This window comes from Manis javanica, chromosome 3 (assembly GCF_040802235.1).
Source record: "Manis javanica isolate MJ-LG chromosome 3, MJ_LKY, whole genome shotgun sequence".
Lineage (NCBI taxonomy): Eukaryota > Metazoa > Chordata > Mammalia > Pholidota > Manidae > Manis > Manis javanica.
The window spans coordinates 57,899,143-57,915,962 of record NC_133158.1 but is presented as its reverse complement, the minus strand read 5'-3'; the positions used below and the strand labels follow the sequence as shown (position 1 = coordinate 57,915,962).

Below are 16,820 nucleotides of genomic sequence, written 5' to 3'. Positions count from 1 at the left end.
AGTGAGCATGACCGAATGTAGAACAGAGCGATCTCAAGGCCACAAGGGAGATGTGGGGAAGAAAAACAGGTGGGAGACCGAGCCAGCTTAGGAACAAGGAGGGGCAGAGGACCATGGTCATCTGAGTTCTGAGGAGCAGAGGATCACAGGGCAGAGAAAAATGACAGAGCCACGGTTCTCCACTTATCTGCCTAAATAGCATCTCTTATGCCTTTAAAATCTAGATGGCTCCCTTTATTTACACACAGACAAATGTGTTCACACCCACAGGTACACACCATCTGAAGCCCTCCCTAGTTACGTGCTGTGATTGCATCTCATAAGCAAATGGACTTACTTTTTAAGGACAAAATGGTTCTTGTACCCAATCATGATATTTAGGAAGCGTAAAGCCCTATCTGCAGCCCAAATCTAGCAACTGGACAACTTGTACGGCACTCACACCTGTGTGCTCTTCCCACCCTAGGTCTACCTTTTCCTCCCTGTGGTTTCCCTTTGCTCTTAGCCGATCCGTCACCTCTAACCCAGCAGAGGATTCTCAGCATTATAAAATTCAATCTGTATGGAAGAAGGGGGCAAAAAATCTTACTTTTTATGTGTAATATCCACATATACACCTACATTTGGAACATGAACAGATACAGAGTGTATCTTTGAGAAGCACAGATCTTTATGTGTCACCCACATTTGAGCAGCCCATCGATAAAGAGAACACCTTCCCCTGGCATGAGGTTGTCAGACACATATTCCCAGAAGTAAAATTCCACCCACTCTGTCACTGCGCCCTGGCCCACGTGCTCCTCCAGGTGCACGGAACCCTGCAGCAGTGGACTTTGCTTCCAAGTCTCCCTTTAGTGGCTTAAAGAATAACCTATGTGGGGATGGTGTGTTCAAATGCAGATTCTTTGGTCTTACCTCAGTGGGTCTGCAGTGGGAACCGACAAGCACCCCACTGGATTCTGACAGACCCCACTGTGAAGACCCTCTGTACACGGTGTCTCCACTGATGACTCCGGCACCGAGATTCCACTCTAAACCCCAAATGGCCATGCCCTGGTTACTGAAAGGGGCATGAGGGGGTGGAGGTGGGGTGGTGATTCACTTGACTTTATTATAAAAAGCTTTGCCTCAGTAAGTCATTCATCATGCACCGGTGTCTGTTACGTGTGTGGGGCTGTCCAGCACCAGGTCATTATGGTGCCAGTTCCGGAAACCAGCATCTTCCCTCTTCTCTCAGGACTGAACTGCAGCAGACTCCCCGCCCTCTGGTCCGAGAGGACGGCATTCAGTGGGGTGGTGTCTGGCCCAGGTGGCCTGGCACGAGAGAACCGGTCTCCATGGCCTCAGCTTCCCCTCACCGCTCCCGGCTGATGCAAGCCCAGCATGACAGGCTGTGGAAAATATGTTCAGGTGCCTGGCTCCTCCCAGCCTAAGGCCTTTTAAATCAGGACCCAGATTTGATTTGCTTTTCCTTGCCTTCCTGGCTCCAACTCTCCCAGGTTCGTTTTTTACTCCCCTGTAGGGCTTCCCAAGCCTTGGGGGCCGGGTGAGCCAAGTCCTTCACACGTCGCAGACAACCCTTCTTCCCAGACCCTGGGCCACCCTCTAAACTTCAGCACTCAACAGCCCCCACCCTGCTCCCACCAGGCTGCCCTGGTCCTGTGCTGGTCCGAGGGTGACGGACCCAATGTGTCACCACGTGAGAGAAAATGAGTAGGCCCATTTCTCACCCTCACCACTGCTCAGCCAGCTCTGTCGGGGCCCAGGCATCTATCTATTCACCACCACTGTGCCCCAAGCCCTTTCATTTCAGAGTGTTCTTAAGAAGAGGACAGAGGTTGAACTTGAAGGAGCCATCAGGTCTGACATGTGGCATCAGAATTCGCTTTCTACCTTCCCACACAGCATCTCAGCACTCAAGGCTGGTGAGTGTGGAATGGGTGTGAAGGGGCAGATTCATAGCCTCCGCCATTTGAAAATGTGAATCACTCGAATGTGGGACAGTCTCTTCGTCCTCCCTGTCATCTTTCTATCCCAGGTGTACCAAGCATCCTGCATCTAGCTAATGCTTGCTGAACTGAGTTGACCTGAAAGTCAGTGTTCCTGAGTGTCACAGCTTCATGTAGTGTGGGGGCCAGCTGGGGGACACACTAATACAACCACTAGGTCTCGACTCCAAAATCTTGGTTAAATTTTATTTTTGTGGAGTCATGGAATGTCAGAGCAGGAAGAGGCATCACGGTCATCCAGCCTTCTCATTTATAGAGGTAACTAAAGCCCACAGGGCAGAGTGAGTCACAGGCAAACACCCAGGCCCAAGACCACCAGCTCCACCCTCCCTCCAGGGTCACCCTGCTGGTCCTGAAAGCCAGCTCTCTAACAATGACTAAATGCCAAGCAAAATGTTGGCGAGGGATGGCATTTTAGCATCACCAGGCTGACTGCAGTGCCTCAGTGTATTTCAGTTCATCATCGCCAGCTACAATCTAACCTACCATAGGCAAGATGCCATCCCAGATGCTACGGACAACACAAAAATGAGTGAGAAATTGCCCTTAAAGGGCTCTCATTCCAGTGACAATCACATAATGACTAGCAGAGAAAGGCAAAGATACAAGAAAGCCCTAGGTATTCAGAAGGGAGGACACCATCACTGGCAAGGAGAAGCGGGACGGGCTCTCTGGTAGAGGTGACATTTGCAAGAGCCTGGGGAGCACTCTCACAGATTTGGGGTCCAGACTCCACGTAGAAGGATGATGTGTCAGAGACACAAAGCCTAAAACCTGCTCAGGGATGGTGCGCCCCAGGTCATTTGGCAGTTGGGAAGAGCCCTGGTCCAGGGCATCAGCACCACAGTATGGAGAAGTGACTAATGGGCAGGGATCTTGGATGCAAAACCATGGAAGGCTTCTGGGCAGAGAACCTCAGAGAACCTGACAGTAGAAGAAGCCTGGAAGGGGCTGAGAGGCATGTCTGGGGGCCTGGGCAGGTGAGCCCCATGTTACAGGTATGATATCAGCCCTCAGCGGGGGCCAGACATTATTCAGCTCTGCCGCCTACTAGTGTATGGGCAGATTTAACTCAAGGAAGGTTATTAGAAGCCCACTTTGTTCTTCCATTTAGTTTTCCTTAAGGGCACTGTGCTCTGGGAGCCACTGGGCCTCCATTCATGCATTCCATTTAATTCTGTGTTCTTTTCCCAAGTGCTTAGAAATGGGAGATGGGATTAGTACTTTCTACCTCCTAACAAACTTAGGAAGGCTTTGTATACTATAAAATGCTACACAAACATTATTATTAAAAAGTAAGAGATAACCAGAACAAAATACAAAGAAAACTATAATACCAAGGTGTTGGAACTGAATAAAATAATAAGCTGTTGAAGATAAGAACAACCGTCAAGATCACCTGGTCCAAGTCCAAGCCTGATCTGTGGATCCCAAATACTACAGTCCTCACAAATGATGGTCTAGCCCTCCTTAAACACCTCCAGTTCTACACAACTAACACAGTGCCTGGATTGTGGGAAAGTGCTCAGGAAATATTAGTTGAATGAATCAAACCCAAACACTCTAAGTCTACCTTAAGTAAAAGCAGAACATTACTTTAATGACGCAAGAGATTGAAATTTATAAAATTCACAGACTGAACGAATAATTTCTCTTTACTGGGCACCTATCAGGAACTGGGCAAAGGTATGTTTTGAAAAAATTAGATCTGAAATAGGGAACACACACTACAATATATAAATCACAGAATTTCAGATCACAAAGCCCTTAAATTTCATCTGATTCATGATTTTATAAGGAGGAACCTAAGATTCAGGGAGGTTTAGTGGTTTGTTGAAAGTTTTAAGGCAATTTCATAGGAACTAGAAACCAACACTGATGTTCTTTCCAGAACATGTTATGTTAATCATCCAATTAAGTTCCAAATTGTGTAGTACAGAATACAACCCCTCTAGGATGTGGCAATGGAAAAGAATACAATAGTCTGGAAGAGCTAGAAAAGGCTTCAGAGAGGAGGAAGAGTTTAATTTTTGTGACCAAAATTGATAATCCATTTGTTGCAAGATGGCTGAAGACGGGGATCATATTTCATTTTTCTTTGTAGTCCCAGGGTCTGCAGCACAGAGGAAACTCTAATCACGCTGACAAATTTTTAGGAAAGTAGCATCTTAATTATTAACTTCATTTATATAGTATAAGGCATGTGAACATCTTGGAAGCAGAAATTGTATCTATGTGAAAAAATTAGCCAGGCCTTAGTGACACATTCTATGCCAACAGAGACCCCCAGTGAATGCCAAACCTGTCACTTCATACCCTGTTGCTCAGGCCACTCTGAGCATACAGTTGTTGTAAGAAAAGCCTTATCTAGTCTCTCCATCTCTCATCGCTATTTTGTTACACAACTTTGTTTCCATTTCAAGGCAGACAGTCAAGATAACTGGAAACATGTTAAAATAACAGGAGCCTAAAAACCTACTAGGTAGGGAGTCAGATGTTATCTAGGTTAACACTGCCTTCTGTTTCCTGACAGGTAAACTAAAGCCTGAAAATTTTAAAAAATACAGACACTTAAAACAAAAAAAAAATTCTATCTACATGACTCCAAGTCCTATTCTAATGTTAGGTAGTGACCACATAGACGCTTTATGTGGCTGTCATCAGATTGCATAGACTGTCCTTGCTCTATTTCTTTCCACTTTATATTATTCACACACATTTCCATTTTTGGATGCAGCTCCCCCAAAATGACTACATCCAAGTAGGTGATTATGTAATATTTGCCATGTTGATGTGTTTCATTATCTCCTAGTACACACTAGATTTTTTTAAATTGAAGTATTTGATATACAATCTTATATTGGTTTCAAATATACAACACAGTTCAACAGTTGCCCAAATAAAATCCTCACCCCCTCTAGTGTGCTTACTATCTATCGATGTAGAAAGATGTGAAATCACTGACTATACTCTCCATGCTGTACTACTGCCCCTGTGACCAACTTACATCATCATGACTGCAAATTACTGGAGTACACACTAGCTTTGTTGTTATTTTAAATAGTGCTCTTAACGTCTTTGTACCAACTATTTTTTCCCCTACTTTCTTAAGAGTTAAGTCATAGCAGAATTCTTGGCAAAGCACGACAATGGTTTTATTGTCCCTGTAACATTCTGTCCATCTGAGCCCCAGGAGGGCTGAACCAGCATTAGTGGTTCCAGCCAAGAAGCCCGTTTCCTCAGCCACAATAGGGGGCTCTTGGACTCTTCCACTTTGCTAGCTTTTCAGGTGCATAAATACTTTAAAAGTACTTTAATTTACAGCTTTTCAGTTGTTCATGTGTTGTATAATGGATTTTAATGCACTGCTATATATTTTCTACAACCAGACTTTGTCTACATTTCTTTTGATGTAAACTGTATTTCTCTTTGACCATTTATCAAGAAGAATATGGACACTGAATTCAGATAGAGCGAGTCTTTTTACAGGAAGTTTTATTGTACTTTTTAGAAATTACAGAAGTTATTCCTATCTACTGTTGAATAATTTCAGCAATAAAAAAGTGTTTAAAGTAAAAGGTGAAAGTAAAAGGTGTAAAATGGCAGAAGGTTTTCTTTCCCCTTGCTCTCTCCTCTCCTTGTGATAGCATCACTTGCCAGATATAACCACTGATGTCACCTTTCTGTTCTTATCATGAAATTGTGTCTATAATTTGAGCTTTGTCTATGGGTTGATTTTAAAAATAGAACAACTTTCTTGATAGCAATATTACATTGTATAAATATTTTCTATAAACATCTGGTGGCCGTGAATTAACAGTCCACAAATTAAGACTGAAGAACTAGTTTCCAAATGCAGGTAGCTGGTATGAGTTCTTTATCCTTTAGGTACAGTCCTGTCTCCCTGAAAAAGGGGTCTGGCTGGAAGCTCTGGGTACCTGAGTTGGACACAGGCTTTACTGACAGTATTTGGGCATGGAGCACATGCAATACCTTTTGCCTACTGGCAAAGTAAAAAAACTTTCTCTGCGATATGGACCACTACCCATACCAGGAGCTTCAGTTTTCTCTGTACAGACATTAAGTAAACATCTTTTGATCACCCTGATTTCTGCCCCTCGTCTCTAAGTCCCTTCATCTCAAATATGTGGCCCTCACTTCTAGAGCCTCACCTCTTACTGTTATGGTTGGCAGGAGACACCATCCGTGAATCCCAAGAAAATCTCTCATCCATCATGTCCTCTCTTCTGTTTTCTGTGCAGCTCTGAATTCATTCTCCTTTCAACCCTTTCTGTTCATTTCAATGGCATATCAGAGGGCGGAGAAGTTAGTAATTCTGTTCAGTCTGGCGTTTTGAACCAAAAGTGACCACCAATGGCTGACAACTGCAGTTTCAGCAGTACTTGTCCCGTCATTTCCCATTCTCTGCTCTGCCTCTGAATTCCTCTCAAACTCTGTGACAGCCAAGCAGCCCACCTTGAGCCTCCTTGCCGTGACTATTTCTAAGCCAGCTGGAACAAAGAGCAGTGGGTGCTCTGGGAGCACATTCAAGCTCACTGGGATACCAAGATTACCCTCTTCAGAGAAAATGGGACAAAAAGATTCTTTCATCAAGAGGTTACATTTTTCTCCAAATGAATCTGATGCTCTAAGTAAATTCTCAAGAATTTGACGTCTGATTTCTACTGTGAATGGAATAATTATTTTCAATATATCTTCTAGCTGTGGCTCTCTGGTATAGTGGAACCAAATTAATTATGAGTGGTCTCAATGTCCTCTCCAATAGCACTTTCTGTGATGATAGAAATGTTTAATGATTTATGCTGCCTGACAGGGTAGCTATTAACCATATGTGGATACTGAGCACTTAAAATGTGGCTAGTGTAGTTGGGGAACTGAATTTTTCATTTTATTTAGCTTTAACTAATCTTAGCCTAAATTTAATTAGCCACATGTGGCCAGTGGTCATCCCATCAGACACCGCGGCTCTGGATCTTGAGCAGCTCAGTCTCACTGAGGAAGCAGAAGGCAATGAATAGTAACTGACAAAGTCGAAAATTTACAAAAAGTAAAAGTGAGTCATATATGTAAGTATTAAAGGAATTCAGAGGAGAGAGCCTTGAGGGTTAGAAAGCTCAGGATTAGGTCTATGAGGTAGATCTGTGTGTTAATGTGAAAAAACAATACCAGAATGGGAGGGTAAAGGAGCAAGTTGCAGATCAGTGTATGTACATGGACCCATTTGCACATATAAAAGCGGATGCAGACACAGGCTTCTGTCTGCACAGAACACGGAGAGAGGGACGCCCAAATCGCCGACAGTGGCTATCTCTGGAGAATAGAAGTCAGTATTGAGGCAAGGAACTTTTTTACATTGTTTGAATTTTTGTTTTAAAAATAGTTTAATATTTTAATCATTTTTCTCTTATTAAGTTATAGGCAGAGAGATGATTAACGAATCATACATTTTAAAAAGGCCAAAATAGACAACTCTTTCCTGTAGTTATTACTCATGCAAGATCTTATGTGATTATTGGGAATACTCCATATCCTATTACCATGGCTTTTCTGTATTTAATAAAATGCTTTAAAAAGAAAACATTCTTAAGGAAAGTAGCCTGAAGGAGATAGAATTTATATCAGACCTTGAGCTTAGACTACATAGAGAGGAAAAGAAAAGGCATTCTTGATAAAGGCATAGCCTGAGGGGAGGCAGGGCACAGAGATGCAGGGGTGGGGGTGGGGGTGACATAGAGAAGGCTCCAGAAAGTCCAGGCAGGGAGTGGGGTGGGCTATGGGAAGACCCCTTAAGGGGCATGGGACCTAATCCCTATGAATTTGGCCAGAGGCCTCAAGCCTCAGATGCTACCACCTTGATTCCCAGGAGAACCAAACATTTATCAAGCACACACCAGGTGGCAGGCACTGTGTCACTCCTGGGACAAAGATGAACTAGAAACAGCTGCTGAGTTCAAGAAATCATCCTGCCTAAAGCAATGAATGGGACGTGAACAGTAACTGACAAAGTTGTAAGGGCATGTGAATGGGAAGGCATCACATAGTGTGAGGAACCCAAGATTCAGACCCAGAAGTAGTGCCTCTCTCACTTGCTGATGTAGCCTTGGCAAGTTTTATAATTATTCTGGCCCTCCAGGTACTTCTTTTATTAAAAAAATATGGGGATAAAGCTACTTGACGATAAAATGACTAAGACTACATGCTTGACCCCAGTAGTGCATCGACGAACATTTGTTTCCCTTCCTATCATGCTCTGCCCCCATTTTTTTTTTGGTATCATTAATATACAATTACATGAGTGACACTGTGGTTACTAGATACCCCCCATTATCTAGTCCCCACCGCATACCCCATTACAATCACTGTCCATCAGCGTAGTAAGATGCTACAGAGTCACTACTTGTCTTCTCTGTGTTATACTGTCTTCCCCGTGACCCCCCTACATTATGTGTGCTAATTGTAATGACCCTTATTCCCCTTATCCCTCCCTTCCCACCCACCCTCCCCAGTCCCTTTCCCTTTGGTAACTGTTAGTCCATTCTTGGGTTCTGTGAGTCTGCTGCTGTTTTGTTCCTTCAGTGTTTGCTTTGTTCTTATGCTCCACAGATGAGTGAAATCATTTGGTACTTCTCTTTCTCTGCCTGCTTATTTCACTGAGCATAATACCCTCTAGCTCTATTCATGTTGTTGCAAATGGTAGGATTTGTTTACTTCTTATGGCTGAATAATATACCATTGTGTATATGTACCACATCTTCTTTTTCCATTCATCTACTGAAGGACACTTGGCTTGCTTCCATTTCTTGTCTTTTGTAAATAGTGCTGTGATAAACATAGGGGTGCATATGTCTTTTTGAATCTGGATCCTGCATTTTTAGGGTAAATTCCTAGGAGTGGAATTCCTGGGTCAAATGGTATTTCTATTTTGAGTTTTTTTGAGGAACCTCCATACTGCTTTCCACAATGGTTGAACTAATTTACATCCTCACCAGCATTTGTTGTTGTTTTTCTTTTTGATGCTGGCCATCCTAACTGGTGTGAGGTGATATCTCATTGTGGTTTTAATTTGCATTTCCCTGATGATTAGCGATGTGGAACATTTTTTCACATGCCTGTTGGCCATCTGAATTTCCTCTTTGGAGAAGTGTCCATACAGATCCTCTGCCCATTTTTTAATTGGATTATTTGCTTTTTGTTGGTTGAGGCACGTGAGCTCTTTATATATTTTGGATGTCAAACCCCTATTGGACATGTCATTTATGAATATATTCTCCCATACTGTAGGATGCCTTTTACTGATGGTGTCCTCTGCTGTACAGAATCTTTTTAGCTTGATGTAGTCCCACTTGTTCATTTTTGCTTTTGTTTCCCTTGCCTGGGAGATATGCTCATGAAAAAGTTGTTCATGTTTATATTCAAGAGAGTTTTGCCCATGTTTTCTTCTAAGAATTTTAAGGTTTCATGACTTAAATTCAGATCTTTGATCCATTTTGAGATTATTTTTGTGTATGGAGTTAGACAGTAATCCAGTTTCATTCTCTTACATGTAGCTGTCCAGTTTTGCCAATACCAGCTGTTGAAGAGGCTGTCATTTCCCCATTGTAGGTCCATGGCTCCTTTATCGTATACTAATTGAACATATATGCTTGGATTAATATCTGGACTCTCTATTCTGTTCCCCTGGTCTGTGGGTCTGTTCTTGTGCCAGTATCAAATTGTCTTGATTACTGTGACTTTGTAGTAGAACTTGAAGTTAGGAAGGGAGATCCCCCCTGCTTTATTCTTCCTTCTCAGGTTTGCTTTGGCTATCGGGGTCTTTTGTGGTTCCATATGAGTTTTAGAACTATTTGTTCCAGTTGGTTGAAAAATGCTGTCAGTATTTTGATAGGGATTGCATTGAATCTGTAGATTGTTTTAGGCAGGATGGCCATTGTGGCAATATTAATTCTTCCTAGCCAAGAGCATGGGATGAGTTTCTACTTGTTAGTGTCCTCTTTAATTTCTCTTAAGAGTGTCTTGTAGTTTTTGGGGTATAGGTCTTTCACTTCCTTGGTTAGGTTTATTCCTAGGTATTTTATTCTTTTTGAGGCAATCTCTGCCCCCATTCTTAACCCCAAATCAGTAAGAAAGATAAAATACTTTTCTTGTTTACCCTTCTCCCCAAAGGTGAGACCAGAACAAAGTATTTGTATTATGTGTTTTGGGCTGGCTATGTCAGAGGGACGAAGGCATGAAAGGGGAAGAGCTAGGGGCTGATGGAAAAGGCCCTTTAGGCAGTACTGGAGAACTTCATGCAGTGGGGAGCTGTCCAGGCTCAAGGATACTAGGGCAGGGGGTGGCACAGGCAGACCTGCATTGTAGGAGGGACAAATTGGAAGGACAGAAGTCAGAAAGCAGGAAACCAGTTTTTAAACCACTGAAAACCTTATCTTCATCTCCTCTAAATTCCTATCATACAAACTACTTATGGAACTATTTCAAGCATCTCATTATACACTGTCATAGCCTATTGTTTAATATGCATGTGTTTTTCTGCAGAACTATACCAGTAAAACTCTGATGACAGCAAGTGAACCAGACTTCCTTCAAGTTTCTCAACATTGTCAAGCACTTCTGAGGTAGAAGTGAACTGGGAAGAAGGAAGGATACAACTACTGGTTAAAGTGGAAACAAAGGAATTATTCATGCTTTCATGGCTCTCTGTTCCCTCCATGAATTAAACATCAACATGCTTTGACTAGGCTGGCCAACCCCTTATTGTGAAGCCCAGGTCAGTAAAATGGAGACCCTCAGTCTGAACAGAAGCCCCACCTGGGCAGTACTTCTTGAGAGGCACGGAAGTATCAGCTCATTTGCTTCGCAGCACAGGACCCATCACCATGTTTGCTTTTTCTGATAAGAATGAATTCCAGGGCAGAGGGAAGCAATCTCCAGTAATTCAATGTTTCTGCAACCATCTCATTCCTTTCATACTTGACCACGTTGGGGAAGTAGGCCATTGTCACTTCAGGAGGTTCCGTGGCCTTTGTGGGGCCAAGGCCACCTACCTGGGGGCCCAGTACCCACACAGCAGCCCTCAGCAGGCAGGGGTGCAGCCCAGGATACTACCCTCCCCACCTGTATGCCTCCTGCATGTGCGGGTTTCCTATGTGTGGTGGACAGCAGAGCCCCATGTACAGGGCCCCATGTCTGGGTTCCATCCATCTTCCCATCCCCCCGAGGAAACAGCTGCCTCTTGACACCCTCAGTCAGGTGAGCAACGGTTTCTCATGGGAAGAGGCCCACAGAGGCCTTGGTGGGCCCAGGGCCACTTGGTAGAGAATTCTGGGGTCCTGGGTGCCCAGAACATGGGGGATGGTGTGGTTCCAGTGGGTACATCCCTTGGACAGACACATCCCCTGCTCTGTTAAGGGCATGGCCAGATGAAGGAACATGGGTTTCTAGAATGTAGGCTCAGGTGGCCTGGGGGTTAAGGTGTAATGAGATACAGATCCAAAGTTTTCTGAGTTCCTCAAAATACAACTTTCTCAAGCTGGCAGAGCCCCCCCGCCAAAAAAAAGTAGGTAGCTTTGGCCTAATCAGTAAATCTTGATCAAATAACAGTTTTCTATAATGACACTGAATCACCATTTAACCCTATATAGTTGACTTCCATGGACCCTAGGCCTAGCATTTGGTTCAAGCCAGATGGCCATTTCCAGGGAGGAATGAATTCTTCTAGAATGCTTTAGCTGCAGGGCCACATCCACCTCAGAAGATAGCACTCTCATCACTGTTGGAAGACTTGGTAACTGTCGGAAAGAGTTTTTTTAGCTCTCTGTGCTATGTCTTCTCCCCTATTCATTCCCATAATTTAAAGAGACAGTATCACCACATGTATCTCATTAGTTGTTTATTAGTTAGGAGTACTTTTTATACAATTTCCTGCGTGAATAACCACAGCCAAAGATCCTATCTGGGAAAGCCTTTAAACCTTAGGATTTCTGTCTCTTGGGTGCTGGTCTTCATGCTCCCCCCACTGCTCTACCCCAACTGTGCCCACCCAGCCAGTCCTTAGTGTTCTGGCTTGTTGCCTCATGGTTTTAGCACGGCTAAATATCTGCCTTCAGGCATCATATCTGTCTTCAATGCACAAAGTAGGGGAGGGGTAGAATATGAAAGATGTCTTTCTATTTTTAATCAGAAAAGCAAGAACTTTTCCAGAAATTCCCTAGCCAACTTCAGTCAGAATTTGTCACTGAGCCACTCCTCGCCACAAAGGATGCCTCTACAATAGCTTCTAGAGTGGAAAAGGGCAAGGGCAAGAGCACCAGGGATCGGTAACAGGTTGCATGGAGGCTGTCCAAACATCTCCACAAAGTGAAAGGCCCTAATGTCTGTGAGCGACTGAGACCCACAGAGCCAAACATTTCATAGTTTGGAGCTTCTCAGGAAAGGGGCACATAAGTAGTGTCACTCAAGTTTTCTTGAAAGAAAGAGGGGCTTTATTGGAGGAAGGGGTTCACTAAGTCCTTGGCCTAAAAATAGGCATAAAAAGGAAATGGAAGCAGGAGGGGCAACAGTTCTTACCTCTTTTAGGAATAAAAACAGAACACAAACCTGAACCAGCTTGGAGTCACCAGCTTCAGACGGCAGTAGGAAACAAAGCTGTATGACTTCCTCACATACCATGTTTCTCTCCATTGATGGGAGGGTCCCTGGTCCCCTCCAGAAAAAGCTGGGACAGCCTATTATCCTCCACATACAGACTTCAGGGTTTGAGCTGGTGATGGCCGCCTTAAAGAGGGGTGGGGACGAAAGCAGGCAGAGCTCCTGGGGGCGGCTGGGCGGCTACAAGGAAGAGAATTCCTGCCTATGGGCACCAGCTTGGGCCTAAGAAGTAGCCTGAAGGCGTAATTTTTAAAAGTCACTCACTCCTGAGAGATTCTACAAGTACCCAACTGCTGGAAAGCTGAGGTCCTAAGGTCACTGTGAAACTGACACCAGGACTAGTTTGGGACAGAATGGGCATCAGGAACAGGATGTGTTCCAGGACCTGGAGAGATGGGTCAGCTGCAGGCCGGGTCCAGGGGCCACACCAGTGAAAATTAGCATGCCCGGGAGGCAGAGGACCACTGGCTAGGCTCACTGGGTGACTGTCTGGAGCTGTCTTTTATTAACTAGCAACTCCAGCTGAATGCCATGTCACTCCAAGTTAATACCACCTCACCTTCCCTTCTATGAGGGCATCAGGTCAGGAATACTCCCTGTTCAACTACATCTCTGGTCAAAACAGCCAATTTCCTCATTCTGGAATCATTTGAAGTGGCCCTTTCCGATGCAAAATATCCCTCTGCCTCCTTTGCTAGAGTGATTATACACGTTGGTAGTACATTAGTTCATAGAGCGCTTGCTGTTACTGCCTCTCCCTCTGTGTTTCTCTGCAAGTTCTTAGATGGAGCCAGACCCTCTGTCTAAGACCTCTCGGCAATCCGCTACTCCCTAGCATCCTGCCAAGGGGCTGCTCTGGGTTAACCCGAGGCCTGTGGTGAGTAGTAAAGTGATAAAGTCTGCAGGCTGACTGTGCAGGAATGTGTTTGGTCTGACATATACTCCACATGTAATATACAGAGTCAACGATTTCATCAATATAAGCAAAGTGAAATTTTCAAATAGAGAATGCTGTACTTAAAGCCTACTGCAGTCAACACTGTGAATGCATTAAACTACTAATGAATTGTTTAAGGTGGTTAAATTTATGTTGTGTGAATTTCACAATTTTTAATTTTATCAAGTGCTTTTACCATTTTATTTTCATATTTCCCTGTAGGCCAAAAATACAGAAACAGCTAGTTGTTTCTTTTCAGATAAGGAAAACCAGGTCCATAGAAGGTACGACCTGCCAACCGAGGATGATTTCTTGAGCCGGATCCAGGGCCAGTGCTCACTCTGTGACGGCTCCAAATCAGATGCCTGACTGGCTCCCCCATGACCTCCAAAGGCAGCAGAGGAAGCAAGGGCATCATCATGCTCTGGAAGGCGAAGTCATCTCGTCCTCTCCACGTTTGTCTGAACTGGAGGACGTTCATCTCCCAGAGGCAGTGGGGCAGAGGCATGGGAATAGAGATGAGTTCTGTTTGGCTAAGCTGTTTTTTAAAGCTCATTTTTCTATTTTTTTTTAGTGTAAAGTCAGTGTTTTATAAGAGACTCACAAACTTGTGCAGCCAGCATCAGTATCTAATCTCAGAGCATTTTCATCATGCCCAAAAGAAACCTGTACCCATTAGCAGTCATTCCCCACTCCTCCCCCTCCAGTCACTGGCACCCACTAATCTACTTTCTGTCTCAATAGGTTTGCCTATTCCAGACATTTCATGGGCATGCAAGCATTCAACAGGTGGCCTTTTGTGTCTGGCTTTTTTCACATAGCATAATGTTTCCAGTGTTCATACACATTGCAGCATATCTCAGAGCCTTATTCCTTTTTATGGCTGTTTAATCCATTTCTAAATCCCCAGGGATTCTTTCATTGCTTCTCTCCTGCCAGCTGTGGGGCTACAGGGATGGGGGGACCACAGTCAGGGCCACAGAAAAGAGCCCTCATCCTGGTAGTGCCCAGAAAGAAGAAACAGATCCCTCAGTATTATCACCAACATCCTTACAATCTTATTCAGGTAGAAATATGACAAGGACAATTATGTCAGATCAACCAACAGTCTTAACTAGACCGGCTTGTGCAGAGCACATACGTAGCAGCTTCCGCATACTCTCCAGATGGCCATGTGACCACACCTGGCAATTAAAGGTAAGGCCCAGTGTCATCTGGGAAGAATGATGTGCTTGACTCTTTCTTTCTACAAGCTTTTGATGGCCTGCTCCTAAATTATAAATTCATGGTATAACCTATGAATTGCTATTCACTTGAGTTGTCTTTTGCTCAGATCAAAGCCTTCTAGGGAGTAATCCCCCATGTTTAATCCCAGGACAAATAATTCTTGCAAATGCCCTAATTTCCACATGCATCTCCATGTCAAGTTGTTGTTTTGACTTCCCGGTAGCCTGAGTCAGCAGCTTATTAAAAGGCTCTCCTTTTGGGCATAACCTCAGATATTCTTAGAGCTATTCTTGATGTTTCCATCTTTTTCTTCTCCTTTCTAATAGAGAGTAGACAAGGAATTATCATGCTTATTTGCAGAAGAGGAAGTGGAGGCCCAGTAAGGGCAAGAGATCAATATGCACTAGCAAAAGGTGAAGAACTGATAGGTGTTCCTACACACTATCCTACTTCTCTGCATGTACCAAGTGGGCCCTACGTCCTGTCCCACTTCTCTGGATGTACCAAGCACATACAAGAGAGGACTAATTAACTAAACACTTCTTCGAGGGAGGAAGTGAAAGAAAAATTACAGTCAGTTTTCAATTATCCAGATTTGAGGTTACATATTAAAACCTGAGCTGTATGCTTCCTGCCACCAACTCATGTTATCTTCTATTATTAGGTAGCACATACCCAGAATATGACCTAGCTTAACAGCAAGACATCTCAGCATCCCTCCCCACCCGAGTTCTCCAACACAAAGTCAACCATAAACAAAAGAAACAGGGCAAATTGACATATGTGTACTTATGTGTGGGTCCCAAAGAAAACCGGGACTGTGCTAGGTCCAGTCTGAGGAAAAGGCTCGCGAGCAGCAAAATCCCTGTGCCCCCTTCCCCCAGCCCCCCAGGCAGCCACACTTGCTTCTTACCCTCCCTTCAAACTTGGCAGGGGCTCCTTCTTTGACGCACAGGTTCCGAGGGGGCAAAATGAAAGCAGGGGCCTCGGCCAGAGGCATGGAGTCGACTCCTGAGCGATCCACACTGAGGGAGGTTTTGGCAAGGTGTGTTGAGGCAGCCAGCTTCACATCGCCCATGGTCTGCAGACAGGAGGGAAGACCAGGTCAGAGGAGACACACACGGCCCTGTCTTCCCTGTGGGCGGCTGGTGAGCTGATGGGGCCCCAGTGCCGGGGTTTTACGGAGAGCAGGTGCCCCATGAGGTCAGGCAGGGCCCACCTGGAGCTCCTCTCTGGGAATGAGAAGCTCTGGGTCCTCTGCACACCAGGCTGCCAGGGAGAGGCCCAGCCTGCCCCAGAGTCACAGCCCACCCTTCCCAAAACCTCCTGGAGAACTTCTAGAAAAGGGGCAGCTGGGGCAGGAACAGAGGTAACAGGATGGTTCTCAGAGTGTTTACAATGGTATCTAAAACCAGTACTTAATCTTCATTGGCCCTTCAGAGTCAATGTCTACATTAGGCTCCCACGGTAAAATGTAAAAGCTGCTTTTGCCTAAGCTGCAAGAACTCACAGGCTAAAGAAAAACGGGATCAGATCCATACTCCAAGAAAGGAAAGAGTCTGGGGTTGATAGGGCAAGGATCCTGGGTGAGGTAGGAATGTGTGGTTGAATGAAGGGGAGTCAGCGAGGCTAGGGAGGATACCCCACTTCTGGGGACTCAAATCTGAAAAAGCCTCAAAGGTCACAGACCAGCAGAAACGGGAGCGTTTCAGGATTTTGCAGGCTAAGTCCTCCGTTTACACTGAGGCCCGGGGAGGCTACGTCACTTGTCCAAAGGCACAAAGCAAAACGATGGCAAGTCTGGCAAGGATACCTCAGGCTCCTGACTGCTGGCCTGGGGCCCCACTGGGACCAGACAAGAGTCCAGGGGGCGCTGGCAGTTTAGCTGGAATAAAGGGACTTCCCTAGGATCAGCTCCACAAGTGGAATTAGTCACAGGTATGAATCTGAGTTCTTGGTTGCAAACAACTAAAACTGAC

General features: G+C 44.7%; 1 protein-coding gene across 3 annotated transcripts in view; it reads right to left on the bottom strand.

The window, feature by feature from the left end:
- MYLK (myosin light chain kinase) overlaps positions 1-16,820 on the bottom strand; it is a 280,349-nt gene that overhangs the window by 164,610 nt on the left and 98,919 nt on the right. For all 3 annotated transcript variants that reach the window (XM_073231525.1, XM_073231526.1, XM_073231527.1), the window contains exon 2: positions 15,755-15,922. In XM_073231525.1, the coding sequence (XP_073087626.1) occupies positions 15,755-15,919 (165 nt within the window). In that variant the 5' untranslated portion in view covers positions 15,920-15,922. The remainder of the gene's footprint in view (positions 1-15,754; positions 15,923-16,820) is intronic.